We start from the raw sequence: 23,891 nt of genomic DNA on the forward strand, positions 1-23,891 counted from the left end.
AACCCAGCTTCAATGTACGTCGTGAGTGAGAGAACTTGATCGACACAGCTGTGGTTTGGTCTGAAACCTGCTTGTTCGATTGGTATAGCATTGAGTATTTTCTGGCAGATTCTATTGTAGATGAGCCTTTCTAACAATTTATATATTACTGACAGTAGTGCTATGGGCCTGTAGCTCTTCGGTGAGTTTGTTGGTTTCCCTGGTTTTAAGATGGCTATTATTTTCGATCTTTTGAGGTCACTAGGCACATTACCGTTTGGATGATGTCGGTGAAGAATCTCGCCAGCCAGAGTTTTGTGTATTTACCGCAGTGTATCAGGGGTTCTGGGTTAATGCTGTCGAGTCCTGGTGCTTTCCCTGGCTTGACCTCTTTGAGTGCTGTTTCTATTTCTTCGAGTGAGAAAGGGAGAGCGTATTCAGTTTCTGTCGCCTTATTCCTCAGATTCCTGAGTTCTCGTTTTATCTTGATCGTGTGTGCTCTGTCACTAGGGGCTCTGGACGTGGCCACTATATGAGATGCCATGGTGTTTGGGGACACGTTTGCTGTCTGTCTTTGAATAGGTGCTCCACTTCCTAATTTCCTTAACAGGGTCTATGCTTGTCGGCTTGAAGTCTGGAAATTCAGGCTCTCCATTGCTCCTGTCCATTTACGTTGTCTTGCAGTATCAAGACTGTGGAGAAGGTCATCAGCCAGTTCTTTGTCGCCCGCCTTGAGGAAGCGCTGGTAGAGCTCGTCACTGTTTTTTGACCACCCTGGGACATACTCTCGTCGGTATCCCCTAGGGATGTGCTTCTTGGCAGTGCTTATTACTGCTCCGATGAATCTTCTATAGTTTTTATGGGTAGGTGGTATCCATCCTAGACATTTATCAAGGTTTCGAGAGTACTTTTCCCAATTTGCGTTCTTGAAATTCCATCTGGGGCAAGGCATGGAAGTCACCAGTGGGATTTGGCTGCCAATTTCAATAATGACTGGTCGGTGCTGGCTATGAGGAAAGTCGCACAGGACTTTACGGGTAGCTGGTAGTGGTTGGTTATTTCCGTCAGTTGAGGTGAAGCATAGATCCGGGTTGTATTCCTGCTCCCAGGCAGCTGATCTGAATGTGTAACGGTCTTTCGCATCAAAGATAAGGTTAAGATTTTCATTTTCAGCCCATTTCACCAAGGTTTCACCATTAGCATCACACTCCTTATATTTCCACTGTTCGTGGTGGCTATTGAAGTCTCCCAGATAGATTGCTGGGTGAGGTTGAGCCTGAATTACTGATCTTGGCCATGGAGTGGTTGGAGGTTTATAAATATTTGTAACGGTTACGCTCCCAATTTTTACTGTGACATTATGGATTCCATCACCTGACGACGTGGAGATAAGGGAGGCATTTTCTATATCATGTCTGATGTAGGTTGCAACACCATGGGTATGGTGGTAAGCGGCACCAAGTAATTCAAATCCGGGTATTTTGCCCCTTTTCCGCAGTTGTACTTCAGTACTACAATGTGTTTCCTGAATGGCGATCAGATCAATGTTGTCTTTCTTCAGTAGTTTTGATAAGTATTGGCACTTAGAATAGCTTATGCTCTCTATGTTGAGATGGCAGATTCGGACCGTAGGTCCAAGTTTCCTTGTTGGCATATCCTTAGGAGGACGTTTTTTGTGTCTACTTGCGTAGTCAGGAGAACCTTTCACGGTTTGTCTGACTGCCATTATGTGCTAGCTCATTTAGCGTTACCCGGGGTGCACCACGTGGAGGCGAGCTAGCTTTACACCCCAATGATTTTAGCCAATATCTGGCTACTAAACTCCATACGTGACGCTGGGTCTCATTCATGTAAGTGTTGCACAATCTGCAACTTATTCTTTGTAAGCTTCGTCGCTTAATCCCTAGTGAAGATGCATGCTGTCGAACGGAGTGGCGAGGACTTCTCTCGATTGCAGCTCTAGCAGCTGCAGTGTTCTCTGGGGTATGTACCGTTGGAATGCCACCTGGAGGTTCCTTTTTCAAGGCAGATCCTGTTTCTTCAAAATTACGCACCCACGTTGTAATCACATGCACAGATGGGACACGTCCGTGATGTCCAAACTGGTAATGCTGTCGAAATGTTCTCTGTGTGGCAGTCGCACAATCACCATTTTTGTAAAACGCTCTCACACCTACTGCACGTTCCACACCAGTCCAATTCTCCATGATTACTAAATGGCAATGCGTTCACATCAATTGTGCAAAGTTTCGAACATCTGCCGGCGCTACAGTGCTGTCAACTATAACGTTCAAAATTTCCCGTTCCCCTGCGCCACCCTGTATATCCCCAGAAATTTACATTCTGAACAGGTATTTTCCTGAATGTCCTCATTTACAACAGTATTTTTATTTGAGCCACTTGTCTTAAAATAAATTAGTTTTGTTAATATTGACCCTCAGGTTTTCTGTTTCAAAATGTGTTTGGGCTTTTTCAACAAAATTCTGTACCACTGAATTTAGGCCATCATTACTATGTGCCCAGTAAACCCCAGAGGTGTCGTCAGCATACATAGTAATACGATGACTGGTGTCTAATACTTTTGGGAAATCATTCACATAGCAAATAAACAAGAAGGGGCCCAAGATACAGCCTTATGGCACACCAAAATTTATATTTGTTATCTTTGATCTTCTTTTTTCGATTGCCTCTCCATTATCATACACAACTTCTGTGCATTGTTGTCTCTCTTTGAGGTAAGATTATATTAAAAGCAAAAGTTTCCCACAGACACCATTACAAGCAAGTTTACTTAAAGGAGTGCCATGATGGACTCTGTCAAACGCTTTGGAAAGATCTAAAAACACTCCTGCCGTTTTGTGACCCTCATTTATTTTCTCCATCAGACATGTTGGAAATCTCCTGTTGAGTTATTCGTATTATAGCGCTTGATTACTATTTCTAGCATTATTTTTTCAATTAATTTACCAAACACTGAGGTTAAGGCAACTGGTCTGTAGTTCTGTGGTTGCTTTCTGTCCCCTTTTTTATATAAAGGTTTAACTATAGCAAGTTTCAGTTTCTCCGGAAACACACCAACACACCTTCTTCAAGTACACAATTTATTAGATGGCCTAATAATGTTACATCTGACATAGCTTACAAATGACAAGGTTTTGTTTTCTTACACATAATCACTATTCATGTCTTATTACTTTAAAAGTATGCACATCATTACATTTGGCTGCTGTTAAGAAACATTACTATGAAACAGTAGAATGGTTCGTAGTCCAAATAACGTCTTGGATTTTGGGTAGATTAGCCTATAGGCATTAGGGTGTGGGTTTTCCTTGATGTAAAAGGGGCCTATACAGATGTCCAAAAATTTCTTTATTTCTGAAGTCTTCAATTTAGATTTTTCTGCGTTTTTAGTAAAACCAGATCTCCTGTCCTGAACTGTACTCCTTTACTTCTTGCATCATGTCTCCATTTTCTTACCTCTCCTTGCTTTTTCATAGTGTTCCTATTAGATATTGACTCTAATTAGTCCTCTGTGAGATTATAAAGTTGATCTTTTAATCAAATACACAATACACCATATTGCCAGGAACACACATTTTTAGAGACTATTTATTGAGCGATGTTACATAATGTAGATCAAAGAGAAAACGTAAACTACCATATAACACATCAAAGAGTAAAATATGATTGTTCCCAACACCCCCACAAGTTCTTGAAATGTCAATTCGTGAACTCTGAAAGTCCCATAGCTTGACAGCACCACTGATGTATACCTTTAGGCAGTGCCTTTGTCAAAAAATCAGCTTGCTACTTAACGGTACTTACAGGTTTCACACTGAATTTTCCTGTTTTAATTAAATCACGAATATAGTGGTGCCTCACGTCAATTTGTTTTGTTCGAGTGTGATGCACACCATTGTGACTCAGTGCAATGGAACCTTTATTATCACAGCATACACTTACTTGTTTTTCACTATGCGTAACATACAATTTACGAAGCAATCCTTGAAGGTATACCGCTTCTTGCGCTGCTGCTGATAGAGCCATATACTCAGCTTCTGTAGTTGATAGAGCGACGGTTTGTTGTCTTTTTGAAGTCCAGGAAACTGCTGTCCCAGCTAACTTGAAGATATAGCCGGTTGTTGATAGCCGCTGATGGAGGTCCGATGCATAATCAGCGTCACAGAAACCTTCAATTTTCCGATAATTAGAATTGAATCTGCTTAGAACCCCCATAGCACATGGAATGTCTGGTCTTGTACTTTGAGCTAAATACAATAGTGATCCTATGGCTTGCTGATAAGGAATGCGATGTAACAGCAGGTTTTCCTCATCTGTCAATTTATTTTCCCATTTTTGCAGCTTTGAACCAGGTTCAAATGGATATGCAACCGGATTACAATGTTCCATACCAAATTTCTTGAGTATGCAAGCTGAAGAAGGCAATTTATGGTCTAAAACAGGTGTCACGCATTTGGAATATGAAATTAGATGTGACATTACATAAAATGAACCTAAAGAAGTCAGAATATGATTCTTGCATTTACTTCAGAATTGAGAAACAAAATGTACTCATTATAACTGTTTATGTAGACGACTTGATCATTTTCTCCAGTAGAAATAATAAGTGGAAGAAAGAATTGAAGAAAGGATTAATGAATCAGTTTAAGATGAGAGATCTTGGTGAACTTAGTTGGTGTCTTGGCATGAGAATAAAATGAAACAGGTAACAAGGGACGATTAGTATTGATCAAAGCAAATATGCAGCAAACATACTCAAGAAATTTGGTATGGAAAGTTCACTAATCTCTCCTGGACCCATAACCTATTAGATATTGACTCTAATTAGTCCTCTGTGAGATTATAAAGTTTACCTTTTAATCAAATACACAATACACTATATTGCCAGGAACACATATTTTTAGAGACTATTTATTCAGCGATGTTACATAACAAAGATCAAAGAGAAAACATAAACTACCATACATATAACACATCAAAGAGTAAAATATGATTGTTCCCAACAGTTCGTAACAGCTGTCTCCCTTTCCTGTGGTGTCATAGTTTGACAAGGTGGGAAATCAACATTCTCCGAAATCAAGTTTGCAGGTTGTCTATTAAACATTACCTCATAAGGTGAAAAACCGGTGGATGAATGCTGTAGGCTGTTCATTAGATCCTCAGTCAGTGACATTTTCAATCCAATTAACATGATTTTTACTACAATATGTTCTTCAAAGCCTTCCAATTTCCCTCATGTACCTTTCCGCTGGGTTGCCTGACGGGTGACCGACCAAAATCAAAATATGCTTTATTCTTGTATCTTCAATAAAAATTTTCCATAATTTAGATGTAAACTGTGACCCATTATCAGACACGATGACCTGGGATATACCAACATTTGTGAAATAATGTTTCTTCGGCTTGGTGATAATTTGTTTACTGGTTGCTTTCTTTAATGGGTACAATTTTATAAATTTAGAGAAATCATCAACTGTAATGAAGATGTAACAGCTGTCAATTCAAGGTATTTATTTGGTAAAATATTTTGCATCAACCCTTTAGATGTTTGGTTACTCACTTTTACTCTCTGACAACGATCACAGGTTGCGAGTTTCTTCTTCACCCTCCTACTGATGTTATAGAAATATACATTTTCCTGTATCTTCTGTATATGTTTTGTTGGTCCACAGTGTCCAAAGCTTTCATGTATGTAACTGAATAACGTGTCAATACATTGCTCAGGCCAGCATAGTTTCCAATTGTCTAAGTCAGATCTAGGTCTTCTAAACAAAATCCCTTTTTGTACTTTATAATACTCATCTACCTTTTCTCCTCCCTTTTTCCCTACATAACTTTTAACTAATTTCCAATTTTCATCATGATTTTGTTTTCTACAAATATCATTACAGATTTTTAGTATTTCAGCTTCATCTTTTACACTCTTTAAGTACATAAGTTTGAACTCTTTCTTCTCTTTCCCATAAGCGTTTTCGAAATCTGCACCTACTGATAGTCTGGAAAGGGCATCTGTAATGACATTATATTTACCCTGAATAAATCTGATCTCATAGTCAAACTGTTGAAGAAATAAAACCTACCTTGTTATACGGCCATGATAGAGTCTGCACTCCTGAATGTAAGACAGTGCTTTATGGTCAGAGAAGACAGTTGCTTTGTGTCCTAGCAGATAATTTTTAAACTTATTGTGGTGTCACCGCCAGACACCACACTTGCTAGGTGGTAACTTAAATCGGCCGCGGTCCAATTAGTACATGTCGGACCCGCGTGTCGCCACTGTGTGATCGCAGACCTAGCGCCACCACAAGGCAGGTCTCGATATACGATAGAGCACTCGCCCCAGTTGTACGACGACATTGATAGCGACAATACGGACGAAGCCTTCCTCTCATTTGCCGAGAGACAGTTAGAATAGCCTTCTGCTAAGTCCATGGCTACGACCTAGCAAGGCGCCATTAGCCTTACATAGTTTGAGAGTTATCGTATAAATGTCTCATGAAGAACAATGTATACAACCATTATTAAAAGTTAAGTATAAAGCAGCTACGTACTTTTCTTGCTACCATTCAATAGTTATCCTGTTCCAGAATTCACGCCCGTCTGCGTTAGATAGCGTGCCTATCGGCCCCCTCAAAATAACACAGTGTCGGCACTTCTGTCGACACATCACTTATTGAATGCCCAGTGGATAGAAAGTAGTTCCTTCTCTGTGACTCTATATGATTTTCCATACTTTTGTAAAACACGGCTAGCAAAAGTGAAAGAATGGTGTTCTAATTTTCCTTCTACTTCTATGTTTTGAAACAAGTTTGCCACTAAACCTGTCTCACTACTATCTGTCATTATACAGAATGGTAACAACATAACAGGTCTATACAACATCTGCCTTTGGAACAGTTGTTGCTTTATTTCCATTAATGCATCCTGACATTCTTGTGTCCAATCCCAAACAGTATTCTTTTTTAGTAAATTACATTTAAACAATTTGCATTTAAAGCCTGGGTACTAAGAAATTTTCTATAGAACCCAGTAAGACCAAAAAAGGACTAGAGTTGTTTTTTGTTCTTGGTAGTAGGAAAGTTTACAATGGCCTCAAGTTTATCCTTTATCCTCTATAATCCCCCAAGTTTCCATTTTTTGGATTTCTCTTCCTCCATTTTTTTCCCTGGAGAATGGAATGCGATAAGGTTTTAGGAAGAAAGGATGATGATCTCTGAGTTGAAGTCTGCACTGATAATCTTTTAGCTTCCCTGGTCTCTCACTAAATGCATCGTGAAATTCCCACTTCTCTTAACCGATATTTCTGACTTCACTTAGATTTGCAACTTCCTCCAATTTGACTTTGAATAATTCTTCAAAATTTTTTTCATTTATATGATCAAAGGCTGTGTTACTGTTACAGTGAAACACCGAAATCTGGAGAATGTTGACTTTCACCGGTGAATGTCAACATTCACATAGCCGCTTAGTGTAGGTCAGAAATATTTGCTAAATACCCCTATTTATTACTTACACTGGTAAATGTTGACTTTCACCATGCACTAATGGTGAATGTTGAACATGTTGGAGATTTATATTTTCTTCTCTGTAATTCAGTCGCTATAAAACGTCACAACAGTGACGTAACTTTTTCGCCTCTCTTTCTGAAAAGAATGACCAAGAAGTTAAAATACACAGTACATTCTACATGAGAAAAGAAAATAAAAGTTATAAAAAATTACTTACTTAGGTGATTGAAATCTTATTTATTGCAACAACTTAAACTATTATGACACTTAGAATTGCACAAGAGTCCCTTGCTTTTGCAACTGCATTTATTTGTGGAACACTTCCGTTTACAATGACAGTGTGTATAGCCTTGTCCCCAGCTTCTCAGATTATCTGCAGCTGCTTCTCTCAGCGACATTTCTTGAAAAGAAATCTCATCTATGGAAACTAACTTTTTTTTACAAATTAAGAACTGATTACGTGTGTAAAGCTGCTTGAGAGTACCATTTTTATTTGCCAGTTTATAGAAGTCAGAGTCTTCTATTCCAACAACAACCGCTAACACATTTCGGCTATCTGTATGACCACGGTCGACATCAGGGACTTGTATTTGTACATTATCACCCATTTGAGCAGGAGGAAATTGTTTTTGTGAGATTCATAACATCTTTGTTGATAGAAGAGATAGCGAAGATCCAAAGGAGAGCAGCGCACTTCGTTACACGATCATTTAGTAATCATGAAAGCATTACGGAGATGATAGATAAACTCCAATGGAAGACTCTGGAGGAGAGACGCTCAGTAGCTCGGTACGGGCTTTGGTTAAAGTTACGAGAACATACCTTCACCGAAGAGTCAAGCAGTATATTGCTCCCTCCTACGTACTCGCGAAGAGACCGTGAGGATAAAATCAGAAAGATTAGAGCCCACACAGGGGCATAACGACAATCTTTCGCTCCACGAACAATGAGAGACTGGAATAGAAGGGAGAACCGATAAGAGGTACTCAAAGTACGCTCTGCCACACACCATCAGGTGGCTTGCAGAGTATGGATGTAGATACATTCGAACATACTCATGGCTCATCAGGCCATTGTGCGATAGTTTCTACTGAGTGTGCTGGTGGCTCATCATCTCTATCCAACTTCTCATTAGAGGGCTCATCAGGCCATTGTACAATAGTTTCTACTAAGTGTGCTGGTGGCTCATCATCTCTATCCAATTTCACATTAGAGGGCTCATCAGGCCATTGTGCAATAGTTTCTACTGAGTGTGCTGGTGGCTCATCATCTCCATCCAACTTCTCATTAGAGTTCTTATCAGGCCATTCTGCAATAGTTTCTACTGAGTGTGCTGGTGGCTCATCATCTCTATCCAACTTCTCGTGAGAGGGCTCATCAGGCCATTGTGCAATAGTTTCTACTGAGTGTGCTGGTGGCTCATAATCTCTATCCAACTTCTCATTAGAGGGCTCATTAGGCCATTGTGCAATAGTTTCTACTGAGTCTGCTGGTGGCTCATCATCTCTATCCAACTTCTAATTAGAGGACTCATCAGGCCATTGTGCAATAGTTCCTACTGAGTGTGCTGGTGGCTCATCATCTCTATCCAACTTCTCATTAGAGGGCTCATCAGGCCATTGTGCAATAGTTTCTACTAAGTCTGCTGGTGGCTCATCATCTCTATCCAACTTCTAATTAGAGGGCTCATCAGGCCATTGTGCAATAGTTTCTACTGTGTCTGCTGGTGGCTCATCATCTCTATCCAACTTCTAATTAGAGGACTCATCAGGCCATTGTGCAATAGTTCCTACTGAGTGTGCTGGTGGCTCATCATCTCTATCCAACTTCTCATTAGAGGGCTCATCAGGCCATTGTGCAATAGTTTCTACTGAGTGTGCTGGTGGCTCGTCATCTCTATCCAACTTCTCATTAGAGGGCTCATCAGGCCATTGTGCAATAGTTTCTACTGAGTGTGCTGGTGGCTCATCATCTCTATCCAACTTCTAATTAGAGGGCTCATCAGGCCATTGTGCAATAGTTTCTACTGTGTCTGCTGGTGGCTCATCATCTCTATCCAACTTCTCATTAGAGGGCTCATCAGGCCATTCTGCAATAGTTTCTACTGAGTGTGCTGGTGGCTCATCATCTCTATCCAACTTCTAATTAGAGGACTCATCAGGCCATTGTGCAATAGTTCCTACTGAGTGTGCTGGTGGCTCATCATCTCTATCCAACTTCTCATTAGAGGGCTCATCAGGCCATTGTGCAATAGTTTCTACTGAGTGTGCTGGTGGCTCGTCATCTCTATCCAACTTCTCATTAGAGGGCTCATCAGGCCATTGTGCAATAGTTTCTACTGAGTGTGCTGGTGGCTCATCATCTCTATCCAACTTCTAATTAGAGGGCTCATCAGGCCATTGTGCAATAGTTTCTACTGTGTCTGCTGGTGGCTCATCATCTCTATCCAACTTCTCATTAGAGGGCTCATCAGGCCATTCTGCAATAGTTTCTACTGAGTGTGCTGGTGGCTCATCATCTCTATCCAACTTCTCATTAGAGGGCTCATCAGGCCATTGTGCAATAGTTTCTACTAAGTCTGCTGGTGGCTCATCATCTCTATCCAATTTCTCATTAGAGAGCTCATCAGGCCATTGTGCAATAGTTTCTACTGAGTGTGCTGGTGGCTCATCATCTCTATCCAACTTCTCATTAGAGGGCTCATCAGGCCATTGTGCAATAGTTTCTTCTGAGTCTGCTGGTGGCTCATCATCTCTATCCAACTTCTCATTAGAGGGCTCATCAGGCCATTGTGCAATAGTTTCTACTAAGTCTGCTGGTGGCTCATCATCTCTATCCAATTTCTCATTAGAGGGCTCATCAGGCCATTGTGCAATAGTTTCTACTGAGTGTGCTGGTGGCTCATCATCTCTGTCCAACTTCTTATTAGAGGGCTCATCAGGCCATTGTGCAATAGTTTCTACTGAGTGTGCTGGTGGCTCATCATCTCTATCCAACTTCTCATTAGAGGGCTCATCAGGCCATTGTGCAATAGTTTCTTCTGAGTCTGCTGGTGGCTCATCATCTCTATCCAACTTCTCATTAGAGGGCTCATCAGTCCATTGTGCAATAGTTTCTACTAAGTCTGCTGCCGGCTCATCATCTCTATCCAATTTCTCATTAGAGGGCTCATCAGGCCATTGTGCAATAGTTTCTACTAAGTCTGCTGGTGGCTCATCATCTCTATCCAATTTCTCATTAGAGGGCTCATCAGGCCAGTCTGCAATAATTTCTACTGAGTGTGCTGGTGGCTCATCATCTCTATCCAATTTCTCATTAGAGGGCTCATCAGGCCATTGTGCAATAGTTTCCACTGAGTGTGCTGGTGGCTTATCATCTCTATCCAACTTCTCATTAGAGGGCTCATCAGGCCATTGTGCAATAGTTTCTACTGAGTCTGCTGGTGGCTCATCATCTCTATCCAACTTCTCAAAAGAGGGCTCATCAGGCCATTGTGCAATAGTTTCTTCTGAGTCTGCTGGTGGCTCATCATCTCTATCCAACTTCTCATTAGAGGGCTCATCAGGCCATTGTGCAATAGTTTCTACTAAGTCTGCTGGTGGCTCATCATCTCTATCCAATTTCTCATTAGAGAGCTCATCAGGCCATTGTGCAATAGTTTCTACTGAGTGTGCTGGTGGCTCATCATCTCTATCCAACTTCTCATTAGAGGGCTCATCAGGCCATTGTGCAATAGTTTCTACTGAGTGTGCTGGTGGCTCATCATCTCCATCCAACTTCTCATTAGAGTTCTTATCAGGCCATTCTGCAATAGTTTCTACTGAGTGTGCTGGTGGCTCATCATCTCTATCCAATTTCACATTAGAGGGCTCATCAGGCCATTGTGCAATAGTTTCTACTGAGTGTGCTGGTGGCTCATCATCTCCATCCAACTTCTCATTAGAGTTCTTATCAGGCCATTCTGCAATAGTTTCTACTGAGTGTGCTGGTGGCTCATCATCTCTATCCAACTTCTCATTAGAGGGCTCATCAGGCCATTGTGCAATAGCTTCTACTGAGTGTGCTGGTGGCTCATCATCTCTATCCAACTTCTCATTAGAGGGCTCATCAGGCCATTGTACAATAGTTTATACTGAGTGTGCTGGTGGCTCATCATCTCTATCCAATTTCACATTAGAGGGCTCATCAGGCCATTGTGCAATAGTTTCTACTGAGTGTGCTGGTGGCTCATCATCTCCATCCAACTTCTCATTAGAGTTCTTATCAGGCCATTCTGCAATAGTTTCTACTGAGTGTGCTGGTGGCTCATCATCTCTATCCAACTTCTCATTAGAGGGCTCATCAGGCCATTGTGCAATAGCTTCTACTGAGTGTGCTGGTGGCTCATCATCTCTATCCAACTTCTCGTGAGAGGGCTCATCAGGCCATTGTGCAATAGTTTCTACTGAGTGTGCTGGTGGCTCATAATCTCTATCCAACTTCTCATTAGAGGGCTCATTAGGCCATTGTGCAATAGTTTCTACTGAGTCTGCTGGTGGCTCATCATCTCTATCCAACTTCTAATTAGAGGACTCATCAGGCCATTGTGCAATAGTTCCTACTGAGTGTGCTGGTGGCTCATCATCTCTATCCAACTTCTCATTAGAGGGCTCATCAGGCCATTGTGCACTAGTTTCTACTGATTTTGCTGGTGGTTCATCATCTCTATCCAATTTCTCATTAGAGGGCCCATCAGGCCGTTGTGCAATAGTTTCTACTGAGTGTGCTGATGGCTCATCATCTCTATCCAACTTCTCATTAGAGGGCTCATCAGGCCATTCTGCAATAGTTTCTACTGAGTGTGCTGGTGGGTCATCATCTCTATCCAACTTCTCATTAGAGTTCTCATCAGGCCATTCTGCAATAGTTTCTACTGAGTGTGCTGGTGGCTCATCATCTCTATCCAACTTCTCATTAGAGGGCTCATCAGGCCATTGTGCAATAGTTTCTACTGAGTGTGCTGGTGGCTCGTCATCTCTATCCAACTTCTCATTAGAGGGCTCATCAGGCCATTGTGCAATAGTTTCTACTGAGTGTGCTGGTGGCTCATCATCTCTATCCAACTTCTAATTAGAGGGCTCATCAGGCCATTGTGCAATAGTTTCTACTGTGTCTCCTGGTGGCTCATCATCTCTATCCAACTTCTCATTAGAGGGCTCATCAGGCCATTCTGCAATAGTTTCTACTGAGTGTGCTGGTGGCTCATCATCTCTATCCAACTTCTCAAAAGAGGGCTCATCAGGCCATTGTGCAATAGTTTCTTCTGAGTCTGCTGGTGGCTCATCATCTCTATCCAACTTCTCATTAGAGGGCTCATCAGGCCATTGTGCAATAGTTTCTACTAAGTCTGCTGGTGGCTCATCATCTCTATCCAATTTCTCATTAGAGAGCTCATCAGGCCATTGTGCAATAGTTTCTACTGAGTGTGCTGGTGGCTCATCATCTCTATCCAACTTCTCATTAGAGGGCTCATCAGGCCATTGTGCAATAGTTTCTTCTGAGTCTGCTGGTGGCTCATCATCTCTATCCAACTTCTCATTAGAGGGCTCATCAGGCCATTGTGCAATAGTTTCTACTAAGTCTGCTGGTGGCTCATCATCTCTATCCAATTTCTCATTAGAGGGCTCATCAGGCCATTGTGCAATAGTTTCTACTGAGTGTGCTGGTGGCTCATCATCTCTGTCCAACTTCTTATTAGAGGGCTCATCAGGCCATTGTGCAATAGTTTCTACTGAGTGTGCTGGTGGCTCATCATCTCTATCCAACTTCTCATTAGAGGGCTCATCAGGCCATTGTGCAATAGTTTCTTCTGAGTCTGCTGGTGGCTCATCATCTCTATCCAACTTCTCATTAGAGGGCTCATCAGTCCATTGTGCAATAGTTTCTACTAAGTCTGCTGCCGGCTCATCATCTCTATCCAATTTCTCATTAGAGGGCTCATCAGGCCATTGTGCAATAGTTTCTACTAAGTCTGCTGGTGGCTCATCATCTCTATCCAATTTCTCATTAGAGGGCTCATCAGGCCATTCTGCAATAATTTCTACTGAGTGTGCTGGTGGCTCATCATCTCTATCCAATTTCTCATTAGAGGGCTCATCAGGCCATTGTGCAATAGTTTCCACTGAGTGTGCTGGTGGCTTATCATCTCTATCCAACTTCTCATTAGAGGGCTCATCAGGCCATTGTGCAATAGTTTCTACTGAGTCTGCTGGTGGCTCATCATCTCTATCCAACTTCTCAAAAGAGGGCTCATCAGGCCATTGTGCAATAGTTTCTTCTGAGTCTGCTGGTGGCTCATCATCTCTATCCAACTTCTCATTAGAGGGCTCATCAGGCCATTGTGCAATAGTTTCTACTAAGTCTGCTGGTGGCTCATCATCTCTATCCAATTTCTCATTAGAGAGCTCATCAGGCCATTGTGCAATAGTTTCTACTGAGTGTGCTGGTGGCTCATCATCTCTATCCAACTTCTCATTAGAGGGCTCATCAGGCCATTGTGCAATAGTTTCTTCTGAGTCTGCTGGTGGCTCATCATCTCTATCCAACTTCTCATTAGAGGGCTCATCAGGCCATTGTGCAATAGTTTCTAGTAAGTCTGCTGGTGGCTCATCATCTCTATCCAATTTGTCATTAGAGGGCTCATCAGGCCATTGTGCAATAGTTTCTACTGAGTGTGCTGGTGGCTCATCATCTCTGTCCAACTTCTCATTAGAGGGCTCATCAGGCCATTGTGCAATAGTTTCTTCTGAGTCTGCTGGTGGCTCATCATCTCTATCCAACTTCTCATTAGAGGGCTCATCAGGCCATTGTCCAATCGTTTCTACTAAGTCTGCTGGTGGCTCATCATCTGTATCCAATTTCTCATTAGAGGGCTCATCAGGCCATTGTGCAATAGTTTCTACTGAGTGTGCTGGTGGCTCATCATCTCTATCCAACTTCTCATTAGAGGGCTCATCAGGCCATTGTGCAATAGTTTCTTCTGAGTCTGCTGGTGGCTCATCATCTCTATCCAACTTCTCATTAGAGGGCCCATCAGTCCATTGTGCAATAGTTTCTACTAAGTCTGCTGGTGGCTCATCATCTCTATCCAATTTCTCATTAGAGGGCTCATCAGGCCATTGTGCAATAGTTTCTACTGAGTGTGCTGGTGGCTCATCATCTCTATCCAACTTCTCATTAGAGGGCTCATCAGGCCATTGTGCAATAGTTTCTACTAAGTCTGCTTTTGGCTCATCATCTCTATCCAATTTCTCATTAGAGGGCTCATCAGGCCATTGTGCAATAGTTTCTACTGAGTGTGCTGGTGGCTCATCATCTATATCCCAACTTCTCATTAGAGGGCTCATCACGCCATTGTGCAATAGTTTCTACTGAGTCTGCCGGTGGCTCATCATCTCTATCCAACTTCTCATTAGAGGGCTCATCAGGCCATTGTGCAATAGTTTCTACTAAGTCTGCTGGTGGCTCATCATCTCTATCCAATTTCTCATTAGAGGGCTCATCAGGCCATTGTGCAATAGTTTCTACTGAGTGTGCTGGTGGCTCATCATCTCTGTCCAACTTCTTATTAGAGGGCTCATCAGGCCATTGTGCAATAGTTTCTACTGAGTGTGCTGGTGGCTCATCATCTCTATCCAACTTCTCATTAGAGGGCTCATCAGGCCATTGTGCAATAGTTTCTTCTGAGTCTGCTGGTGGCTCATCATCTCTATCCAACTTCTCATTAGAGGGCTCATCAGGCCATTGTGCAATCGTTTCTACTAAGTCTGCTGGTGGCTCATCATCTGTATCCAATTTCTCATTAGAGGGCTCATCAGGCCATTGTGCAATAGTTTCTACTGAGTGTGCTGGTGGCTCATCATCTCTATCCAACTTCTCATTAGAGGGCTCATCAGGCCATTGTGCAATAGTTTCTACTAAGTCTGCTTTTGGCTCATCATCTCTATCCAATTTCTCATTAGAGGGCTCATCAGGCCATTGTGCAATAGTTTCTACTGAGTGTGCTGGTGGCTCATCATCTATATCCCAACTTCTCTTTAGAGGGCTCATCACGCCATTGTGCAATAGTTTCTACTGAGTCTGCCGGTGGCTCATCATCTCTATCCAACTTCTCATTAGAGGGCTCATCAGGCCATTGTGCAATAGTTTCTACTAATTCTGCTGGTGGCTCATCATCTGTATCCAATTTCTCATTAGAGGGCTCATCAGGCCATTGTGCAATAGTTTCTACTGAGTGTGCTGGTGGCTCATCATCTCTGTCCAACTTCTTATTAGAGGGCTCATCAGGCCATTGTGCAATAGTTTCTACTGAGTGTGCTGGTGGCTCATCATCTCTATCCAACTTCTCATTAGAGGGCTCATCAGTCCATTGTGCAATAGTTTCTACTAAGTCTGCTGGTGGCTCATCATCTCTATCCAATTTCTCATTAGAGGGCTCATCAGGCCATTGTGCAATAGTTTCTACTAAGTCTGCTGGTGGCTCATCATCTCTATCCAATTTCTCATTAGAGGGCTCATCAGGCCATTCTGCAATAGTTTCTACTGAGTGTGCTGGTGGCTCATCATCTCTATCCAATTTCTCATTAGAGGGCTCATCAGGCCATTGTGCAATAGTTTCTACTGAGTGTGCTGGTGGCTCATCATCTCTATCCAACTTCTCATTAGAGGGCTCATCAGGACATTGTGCAATCGTTTCTACTAAGTCTGCTGGTGGCTCATCATCTGTATCCAATTTCTCATTAGAGGGCTCATCAGGCCATTGTGCAATAGTTTCTACTGAGTGTGCTGGTGGCTCATCATCTCTATCCAACTTCTCATTAGAGGGCTCATCAGGCCATTGTGCAATAGTTTCTTTTGAGTCTGCTGGTGGCTCATCATCTCTATCCAACTTCTCATTAGAGGGCCCATCAGTCCATTGTGCAATAGTTTCTAACAAGTCTGCTGGTGGCTCATCATCTCTATCCAACTTCTCATTAGAGGGCTCATCAGGCCATTGTGCAATAGTTTCTACTGAGTCTGCTGGTGGCTCATCATCTCTATCCAATTTCTCATTAGAGGGCTCATCAGGCCATTGTGCAATAATTTCTACTGAGTGTGCTGGTGGCTCATCATCTATATCCCAACTTCTCATTGGAGGGCTCATCAGGCCATTGTGCAATAGTTTCTACTGAGTCTGCCGGTGGCTCATCATCTATATCCCAACTTCTCATTGGAGGGCTCATCAGGCCATTGTGCAATAGTTTCTACTGAGTGTGCTGGTGGCTCATCATCTCTATCGAACTTCTGATTAGAGGGCTCATCAGGCCATTGTGCAATAGTTTCTACTGAGTGTGCTGGTGGCTCATCATCTCTATCCAACTTCTCATTAGAGGGCTCATCAGGCCATTGTGCAATAGTTTCTACTGAGTGTGCTGGTGGCTCATCATCTCTATCCAACTTCTCATTAGAGGGCTCATCAGGCCATTGTGCAATAGTTTCTGCTAAGTCTGCTGGTGGCTCATCATGTCTATCCAATTTCTCATTAGAGGGCTCATCAGGCCATTGTGCAATAGTTTCTACTGAGTGTGCTGGTGGCTCATCATCTATATCCCAACTTCTCATTGGAGGGCTCATCAGGCCATTGTGCAATAGTTTCTACTGAGTGTGCTGGTGGCTCATCATCTCTATCCAACTTCTCATTAGAGGGCTCATCAGGCCATTGTGCAATAGTTTCTACTGAGTGTGCTGGTGGCTCATCATCTCTATCCAACTTTTCATTAGAGGACTCATCAGGCCATTGTGCAATAGTTTCCACTGAGTGTGCTGGTGGCTCATCATCTCTATCCAACTTCTCATTAGAGGGCTCATCAGGCCATTGTGCAATAGTTTCTACTGAGTGTGCTGGTGGCTCAGCATCTCTATCCAACTTCTCATTAGAGGGCTCATCAGGCCATTCTGCAATAGTTTCTTCTGAGTGTGCTGGTGGCTCATCATCTGTATCCAATTTCTCATTAGAGGGCTCATCAGGCCATTGTGCAATAGTTTCTACTGAGTGTGCTGGTGGCTCATCATCTCTATCCAACTTCTCATGAGAGGGCTCATCATGCCATTGTGCAATAGTTTCTACTGAGTGTGCTGGTGGCTCATCATCTCTATCCAACTTCTCGTTAGAGGGCTCATCAGGCCATTGTGCAATAGTTTCTACTGAGTGTGCTGGGGGCTCATCATCTCTATCCAACTTCTCATTAGAGGGCTCATGAGGCCATTGTGCAATAGTTTCTACTGAGTGTGCTGGTGGCTCAGCATCTCTATCCAACTTCTCATTAGAGGGCTCATCAGGCCATTGTGCAATAGTTTCTACTGAGTGTGCTGGTGGCTCAGCATCTCTATCCAACTTCTCATTAGAGGGCTCATCAGGCCATTCTGCAATAGTTTCTTCTGAGTCTGCTGGTGGCTCATCATCTCTATCCAACTTCTCATTAGAGGGCTCATCAGGCCATTGTGCAATAGTTTCTACTGAGTGTGCTGGTGGCTCAGCATCTCTATCCAACTTCTCATTAGAGGGCTCATCAGGCCATTGTGCAATAGTTTCTACTGAGTGTGCTGGTGGCTCAGCATCTCTATCCAACTTCTCATTAGAGGGCTCATCAGGCCATTGTGCAATAGTTTCTACTGAGTGTGCTGGTGGCTCATCATCTCTATCCAACTTCTCATTAGAGGGCTCATCAGGCCATTGTGCAATAGTTTCTACTGAGTGTGCTGGTGGCTCAGCATCTCTATCCAACTTCTCATTAGAGGGCTCATCAGGCCATTGTGCAATAGTTTCTACTGAGTGTGCTGGTGGCTCAGCATCTCTATCCAACTTCTCATTAGAGGGCTCATCAGGCCATTGTGCAATAGTTTCTACTGAGTGTGCTGGTGGCTCAGCATCTCTATCCAACTTCTCATTAGAGGGCTCATCAGGCCATTGTGCAATAGTTTCTACTGAGTGTGCTGGTGGCTCATCATCTCTATCCAACTTCTCATTAGAGGGCTCATGAGGCCATTGTGCAATAGTTTCTACTGAGTGTGCTGGTGGCTCAGCATCTCTATCCAACTTCTCATTAGAGGGCTCATCAGGCCATTGTGCAATAGTTTCTACTGAGTGTGCTGGTGGCTCAGCATCTCTATCCAACTTCTCATTAGAGGGCTCATCAGGCCATTGTGCAATAGTTTCTACTGAGTGTGCTGGTGGCTCAGCATCTCTATCCAACTTCTCATTAGAGGGCTCATCAGGCCATTGTGCAATAGTTTCTACTGAGTGTGCTGGTGGCTCAGCATCTCTATCCAACTTCTCATTAGAGGGCTCATCAGGCCATTGTGCAATAGTTTCTTCTGAGTCTGCTGGTGGCTCATCATCTCTATCCAACTTCTCATTAGAGGGCTCATCAGGCCATTGTGCAATAGTTTCTACTGAGTGTGCTGGTGGCTCAGCATCTCTATCCAACTTCTCATTAGAGGGCTCATCAGGCCATTCTGCAATAGTTTCTTCTGAGTGTGCTGGTGGCTCATCATCTGTATCCAATTTCTCATTAGAGGGCTCATCAGGCCATTGTGCAATAGTTTCTACTGAGTGTGCTGGTGGCTCATCATCTCTATCCAACTTCTCATGAGAGGGCTCATCATGCCATTGTGCAATAGTTTCTACTGAGTGTGCTGGTGGCTCATCATCTCTATCCAACTTCTCATTAGAGGGCTCATCATGCCATTGTGCAATAGTTTCTACTGAGTGTGCTGGTGGCTCATCATCTCTATCCAACTTCTCGTTAGAGGGCTCATCAGGCCATTGTGCAATAGTTTCTACTGAGTGTGCTGGTGGCTCATCATCTCTATCCAACTTCTCATTAGAGGGCTCATCAGGCCATTGTGCAATAGTTTCTACCGTGTCTGCTGGTGGTTCATCATCTCTATCCGACTTTTCATTAGAGGGCTCATCAGGCCATTGTGCAATATTTTCTACTAAGTCTGCTGGTGGCTCATCATCTCTATCCAACTTCTCATTAGAGGGCTCATCAGGCGATTGTGCACTAGTTTCTACTGAGTGTGCTGGTGGCTCATCATCTGTATCCAATTTCTCATTAGAGGGCTCATCAGGCCATTGTGCAATAGTTTCTACTGAGTGTGCTGGTGGCTCATCATCTCTATCCAACTTCTCATTAGTGGGCTCATCAGTCCATTGTGCAATATTTTCTACTGAGTCTGCTGGTGGCTCATCATCTCTATCCACCTTCTCATTACAGGGCTCATCAGGCCATTGTGCAATAGTTTCTACTGAGTGTGCTGGTGGCTCATCATCTCTATCCAACTTCTCATTGGTGGGCTTATCAGGCCATTGTGCAATAGTTGCTACTGAGTGTGCTGGTGGCTCATCATCTCTATCCAACTTCTCATTCGAGGGCTCATCAGGCCATTGTGCAATAGTTTCTACTGAGTGTGCTGGTGGCTCATCATCTCTATCCACCTTCTCATTAGAGGTCTCATCAGCCCATTGTGCAATATTTTCTACTAAGTCTGCTGGTGGCTCATCATCTGTATCCAATTTCTCATTAGAGTGCTCATCAGGCCATTGTGCAATAGTTTCTACTGAGTCTGCTGGTGGCTCATCATCTCCACCCAACTTCTCATTAGAGGGCTCATCAGGCCATTGTGCTTTAGTTTCTACTGAGTGTGCTGGTGGTTCATCATCTCTATCCAACTTCTCATTGGTGGGCTTATCAGGCCATTGTGCAATAGTTGCTACTGAGTGTGCTGGTGGCTCATCATCTCTATCCAACTTCTCATTAGAGGGCTCATCAGGCCATTGTGCAATAGTTTCTACTGAGTGTGCTGGTGGCTCATCATCTCTATCCAACTTCTCATTAGAGGGCTCATCAGGACATTGTGCAATCGTTTCTACTAAGTCTGCTGGTGGCTCATCATCTGTATCCAATTTCTCATTAGAGGGCTCATCAGGCCATTGTGCAATAGTTTCTACTAAGTCTGCTGGTGGCTCATCATCTCTATCCAACTTCTCATTAGAGGGCTCATCAGGCCATTGTGCAATAGTTTCTACTGAGTGTGCTGGTGGCTCATCATCTCTATCCAACTTCTCATTAGAGGGCTCATCAGGACATTGTGCAATCGTTTCTACTAAGTCTGCTGGTGGCTCATCATCTGTATCCAATTTCTCATTAGAGGGCTCATCAGGCCATTGTGCAATAGTTTCTACTGAGTGTGCTGGTGGCTCATCATCTCTATCCAACTTCTCATTAGAGGGCTCATCAGGCCATTGTGCAATAGTTTCTTCTGAGTCTGCTGGTGGCTCATCATCTCTATCCAACTTCTCATTAGAGGGCCCATCAGTCCATTGTGCAATAGTTTCTAACAAGTCTGCTGGTGGCTCATCATCTCTATCCAACTTCTCATTAGAGGGCTCATCAGGCCATTGTGCAATAGTTTCTACTGAGTCTGCTGGTGGCTCATCATCTCTATCCAATTTCTCATTAGAGGGCTCATCAGGCCATTGTGCAATAGTTTCTACTGAGTGTGCTGGTGGCTCATCATCTATATCCCAACTTCTCATTGGAGGGCTCATCAGGCCATTGTGCAATAGTTTCTACTGAGTCTGCCGGTGGCTCATCATCTATATCCCAACTTCTCATTGGAGGGCTCATCAGGCCATTGTGCAATAGTTTCTACTGAGTGTGCTGGTGGCTCATCATCTCTATCGAACTTCTGATTAGAGGGCTCATCAGGCCATTGTGCAATAGTTTCTACTGAGTGTGCTGGTGGCTCATCATCTCTATCCAACTTCTCATTAGAGGGCTCATCAGGCCATTGTGCAATAGTTTCTACTGAGTGTGCTGGTGGCTCATCATCTCTATCCAACTTCTCATTAGAGGGCTCATCAGGCCATTGTGCAATAGTTTCTGCTAAGTCTGCTGGTGGCTCATCATGTCTATCCAATTTCTCATTAGAGGGCTCATCAGGCCATTGTGCAATAGTTTCTACTGAGTGTGCTGGTGGCTCATCATCTATATCCCAACTTCTCATTGGAGGGCTCATCAGGCCATTGTGCAATAGTTTCTACTGAGTCTGCCGGTGGCTCATCATCTCTATCCAACTTTTCATTAGAGGACTCATCAGGCCATTGTGCAATAGTTTCCACTGAGTGTGCTGGTGGCTCATCATCTATATCCCATTTCTCATTATAGGGCTCATCAGGCCATTGTGCAATAGTTTCTACTGAGTGTGCTGGTGGCTCATCATCTCTATCCAACTTCTCATTAGAGGGCTCATCAGGCCATTGTGCAATAGTTTCTACTGAGTGTGCTGGTGGCTCAGCATCTCTATCCAACTTCTCATTGGTGGGCTTATCAGGCCATTGTGCAATAGTTTCTTCTGAGTGTGCTGGTGGCTCATCATCTGTATCCAATTTCTCATTAGAGGGCTCATCAGGCCATTGTGCAATAGTTTCTACTGAGTGTGCTGGTGGCTCATCATCTCTATCCAACTTCTCATGAGAGGGCTCATCATGCCATTGTGCAATAGTTTCTACTGAGTGTGCTGGTGGCTCATCATCTCTGTCCAACTTCTCGTTAGAGGGCTCATCAGGCCATTGTGCAATAGTTTCTACTGAGTGTGCTGGTGGCTTATCATCTGTATCCAACTTCTCATTAGAGGGCTCATCAGGCCATTGTGCAATAGTTTCTACTGAATGTGCTGGTGGCTCATCATCTCTATCCAACTTCTCATTAGAGGGCTCATCAGGCCATTGTGCAATAGTTTCTACCGTGTCTGCTGGTGGGTCATCATCTCTATCCAATTTCTCATTAGGGGATTCATCAGGCCATTGTGCAATAGTTTCTACTGAGTGTGCTGGTGGCTCATCATCTCTATCGAACTTCTGATTAGAGGGCTCATCAGGCCATTGTGCAATAGTTTCTACTGAGTGTGCTGGTGGCTCATCATCTGTATCCAATTTCTCATTAGAGGGCTCATCAGGCCATTGTGCAATAGTTTCTACTGAGTGTGCTGGTGGCTTATCATCTGTATCCAACTTCTCATTAGAGGGCTCATCAGGCCATTGTGCAATAGTTTCTACTGAATGTGCTGGTGGCTCATCATCTCTATCCGACTTTTCATTAGAGGGCTCATCAGGCCATTGTGCAATATTTTCTACTAAGTCTGCTGGTGGCTCATCATCTCTATCCAACTTCTCATTAGAGGGCTCATCAGGCGATTGTGCACTAGTTTCTACTGAGTGTGCTGGTGGCTCATCATCTGTATCCAATTTCTCATTAGAGGGCTCATCAGGCCATTGTGCAATAGTTTCTACTGAGTGTGCTGGTGGCTCATCATCTGTATCCAATTTCTCATTAGAGGGCTCATCAGGCCATTGTGCACTAGTTTCTACTGAGTGTGCTGGTGGCTCATCATCTGTATCCAATTTCTCATTAGAGGGCTCATCAGGCCATTGTGCAATAGTTTCTACTGAATGTGCTGGTGGCTCATCATGTCTATCCAATTTCTCATTAGAGGGCTCATCAGGCCATTGTGCAATAGTTTCTACTGAGTGTGCTGGTGGCTCATCATCTATATCCCAACTTCTCATTGGAGGGCTCATCAGGCCATTGTGCAATAGTTTCTACTGAGTCTGCCGGTGGCTCATCATCTATATCCCAACTTCTCATTGGAGGGCTCATCAGGCCATTGTGCAATAGTTTCTACTGAGTGTGCTGGTGGCTCATCATCTCTATCGAACTTCTGATTAGAGGGCTCATCAGGCCATTGTGCAATAGTTTCTACTGAGTGTGCTGGTGGCTCATCATCTGTATCCAATTTCTCATTAGAGGGCTCATCAGGCCATTGTGCAATAGTTTCTACTGAGTGTGCTGGTGGCTCATCATCTCTATCCAACTTCTCATTAGTGGGCTCATCAGTCCATTGTGCAATATTTTCTACTGAGTCTGCTGGTGGCTCATCATCTCTATCCACCTTCTCATTACAGGGCTCATCAGGCCATTGTGCAATAGTTTCTACTGAGTGTGCTGGTGGCTCATCATCTCTATCCAACTTCTCATTGGTGGGCTTATCAGGCCATTGTGCAATAGTTTCTACTGAGTGTGCTGGTGGCTCATCATCTCTATCCAACTTCTCATTCGAGGGCTCATCAGGCCATTGTGCAATAGTTTCTACTGAGTGTGCTGGTGGCTCATCATCTCTATCCAGCTTCTCATTAGAGGTCTCATCAGCCCATTGCGCAATATTTTCTACTAAGTCTGCTGGTGGCTCATCATCTGTATCCAATTTCTCATTAGAGTGCTCATCAGGCCATTGTGCAATAGT

At 43.4% G+C, this 23,891-nt stretch overlaps 3 protein-coding genes across 3 annotated transcripts; all 3 read right to left on the reverse strand.

The window, feature by feature from the left end:
* Positions 1–8,563: 8,563 nt before the first annotated feature.
* Positions 8,564–16,689, reverse strand: LOC124779688. The gene is made up of 11 exons (XM_047253728.1): positions 15,656–16,689; positions 14,953–15,576; positions 12,656–14,873; positions 12,110–12,610; positions 11,642–12,067; positions 9,926–11,596; positions 9,692–9,880; positions 9,536–9,649; positions 9,302–9,490; positions 9,068–9,181; positions 8,564–9,025 (listed from the first exon to the last, which is right to left on the reverse strand). The coding sequence occupies exons 1-11, from the start codon at positions 16,687–16,689 to the stop codon at positions 8,564–8,566; spliced, it is 7,542 nt and encodes a 2,513-aa protein (XP_047109684.1).
* A 44-nt stretch (positions 16,690–16,733) lies between these two features.
* Positions 16,734–21,138, reverse strand: LOC124779704. The gene is made up of 2 exons (XM_047253729.1): positions 17,219–21,138; positions 16,734–17,139 (listed from the first exon to the last, which is right to left on the reverse strand). The coding sequence occupies exons 1-2, from the start codon at positions 21,136–21,138 to the stop codon at positions 16,734–16,736; spliced, it is 4,326 nt and encodes a 1,441-aa protein (XP_047109685.1).
* A 44-nt stretch (positions 21,139–21,182) lies between these two features.
* Positions 21,183–23,169, reverse strand: LOC124779720 (flocculation protein FLO11). Its single transcript, XM_047253730.1, has 2 exons — positions 21,668–23,169; positions 21,183–21,588 (listed from the first exon to the last, which is right to left on the reverse strand). The coding sequence occupies exons 1-2, from the start codon at positions 23,167–23,169 to the stop codon at positions 21,183–21,185; spliced, it is 1,908 nt and encodes a 635-aa protein (XP_047109686.1).
* Positions 23,170–23,891: the final 722 nt, after the last annotated feature.

This window comes from Schistocerca piceifrons, chromosome 1 (assembly GCF_021461385.2).
Source record: "Schistocerca piceifrons isolate TAMUIC-IGC-003096 chromosome 1, iqSchPice1.1, whole genome shotgun sequence".
NCBI lineage: Eukaryota > Metazoa > Arthropoda > Insecta > Orthoptera > Acrididae > Schistocerca > Schistocerca piceifrons.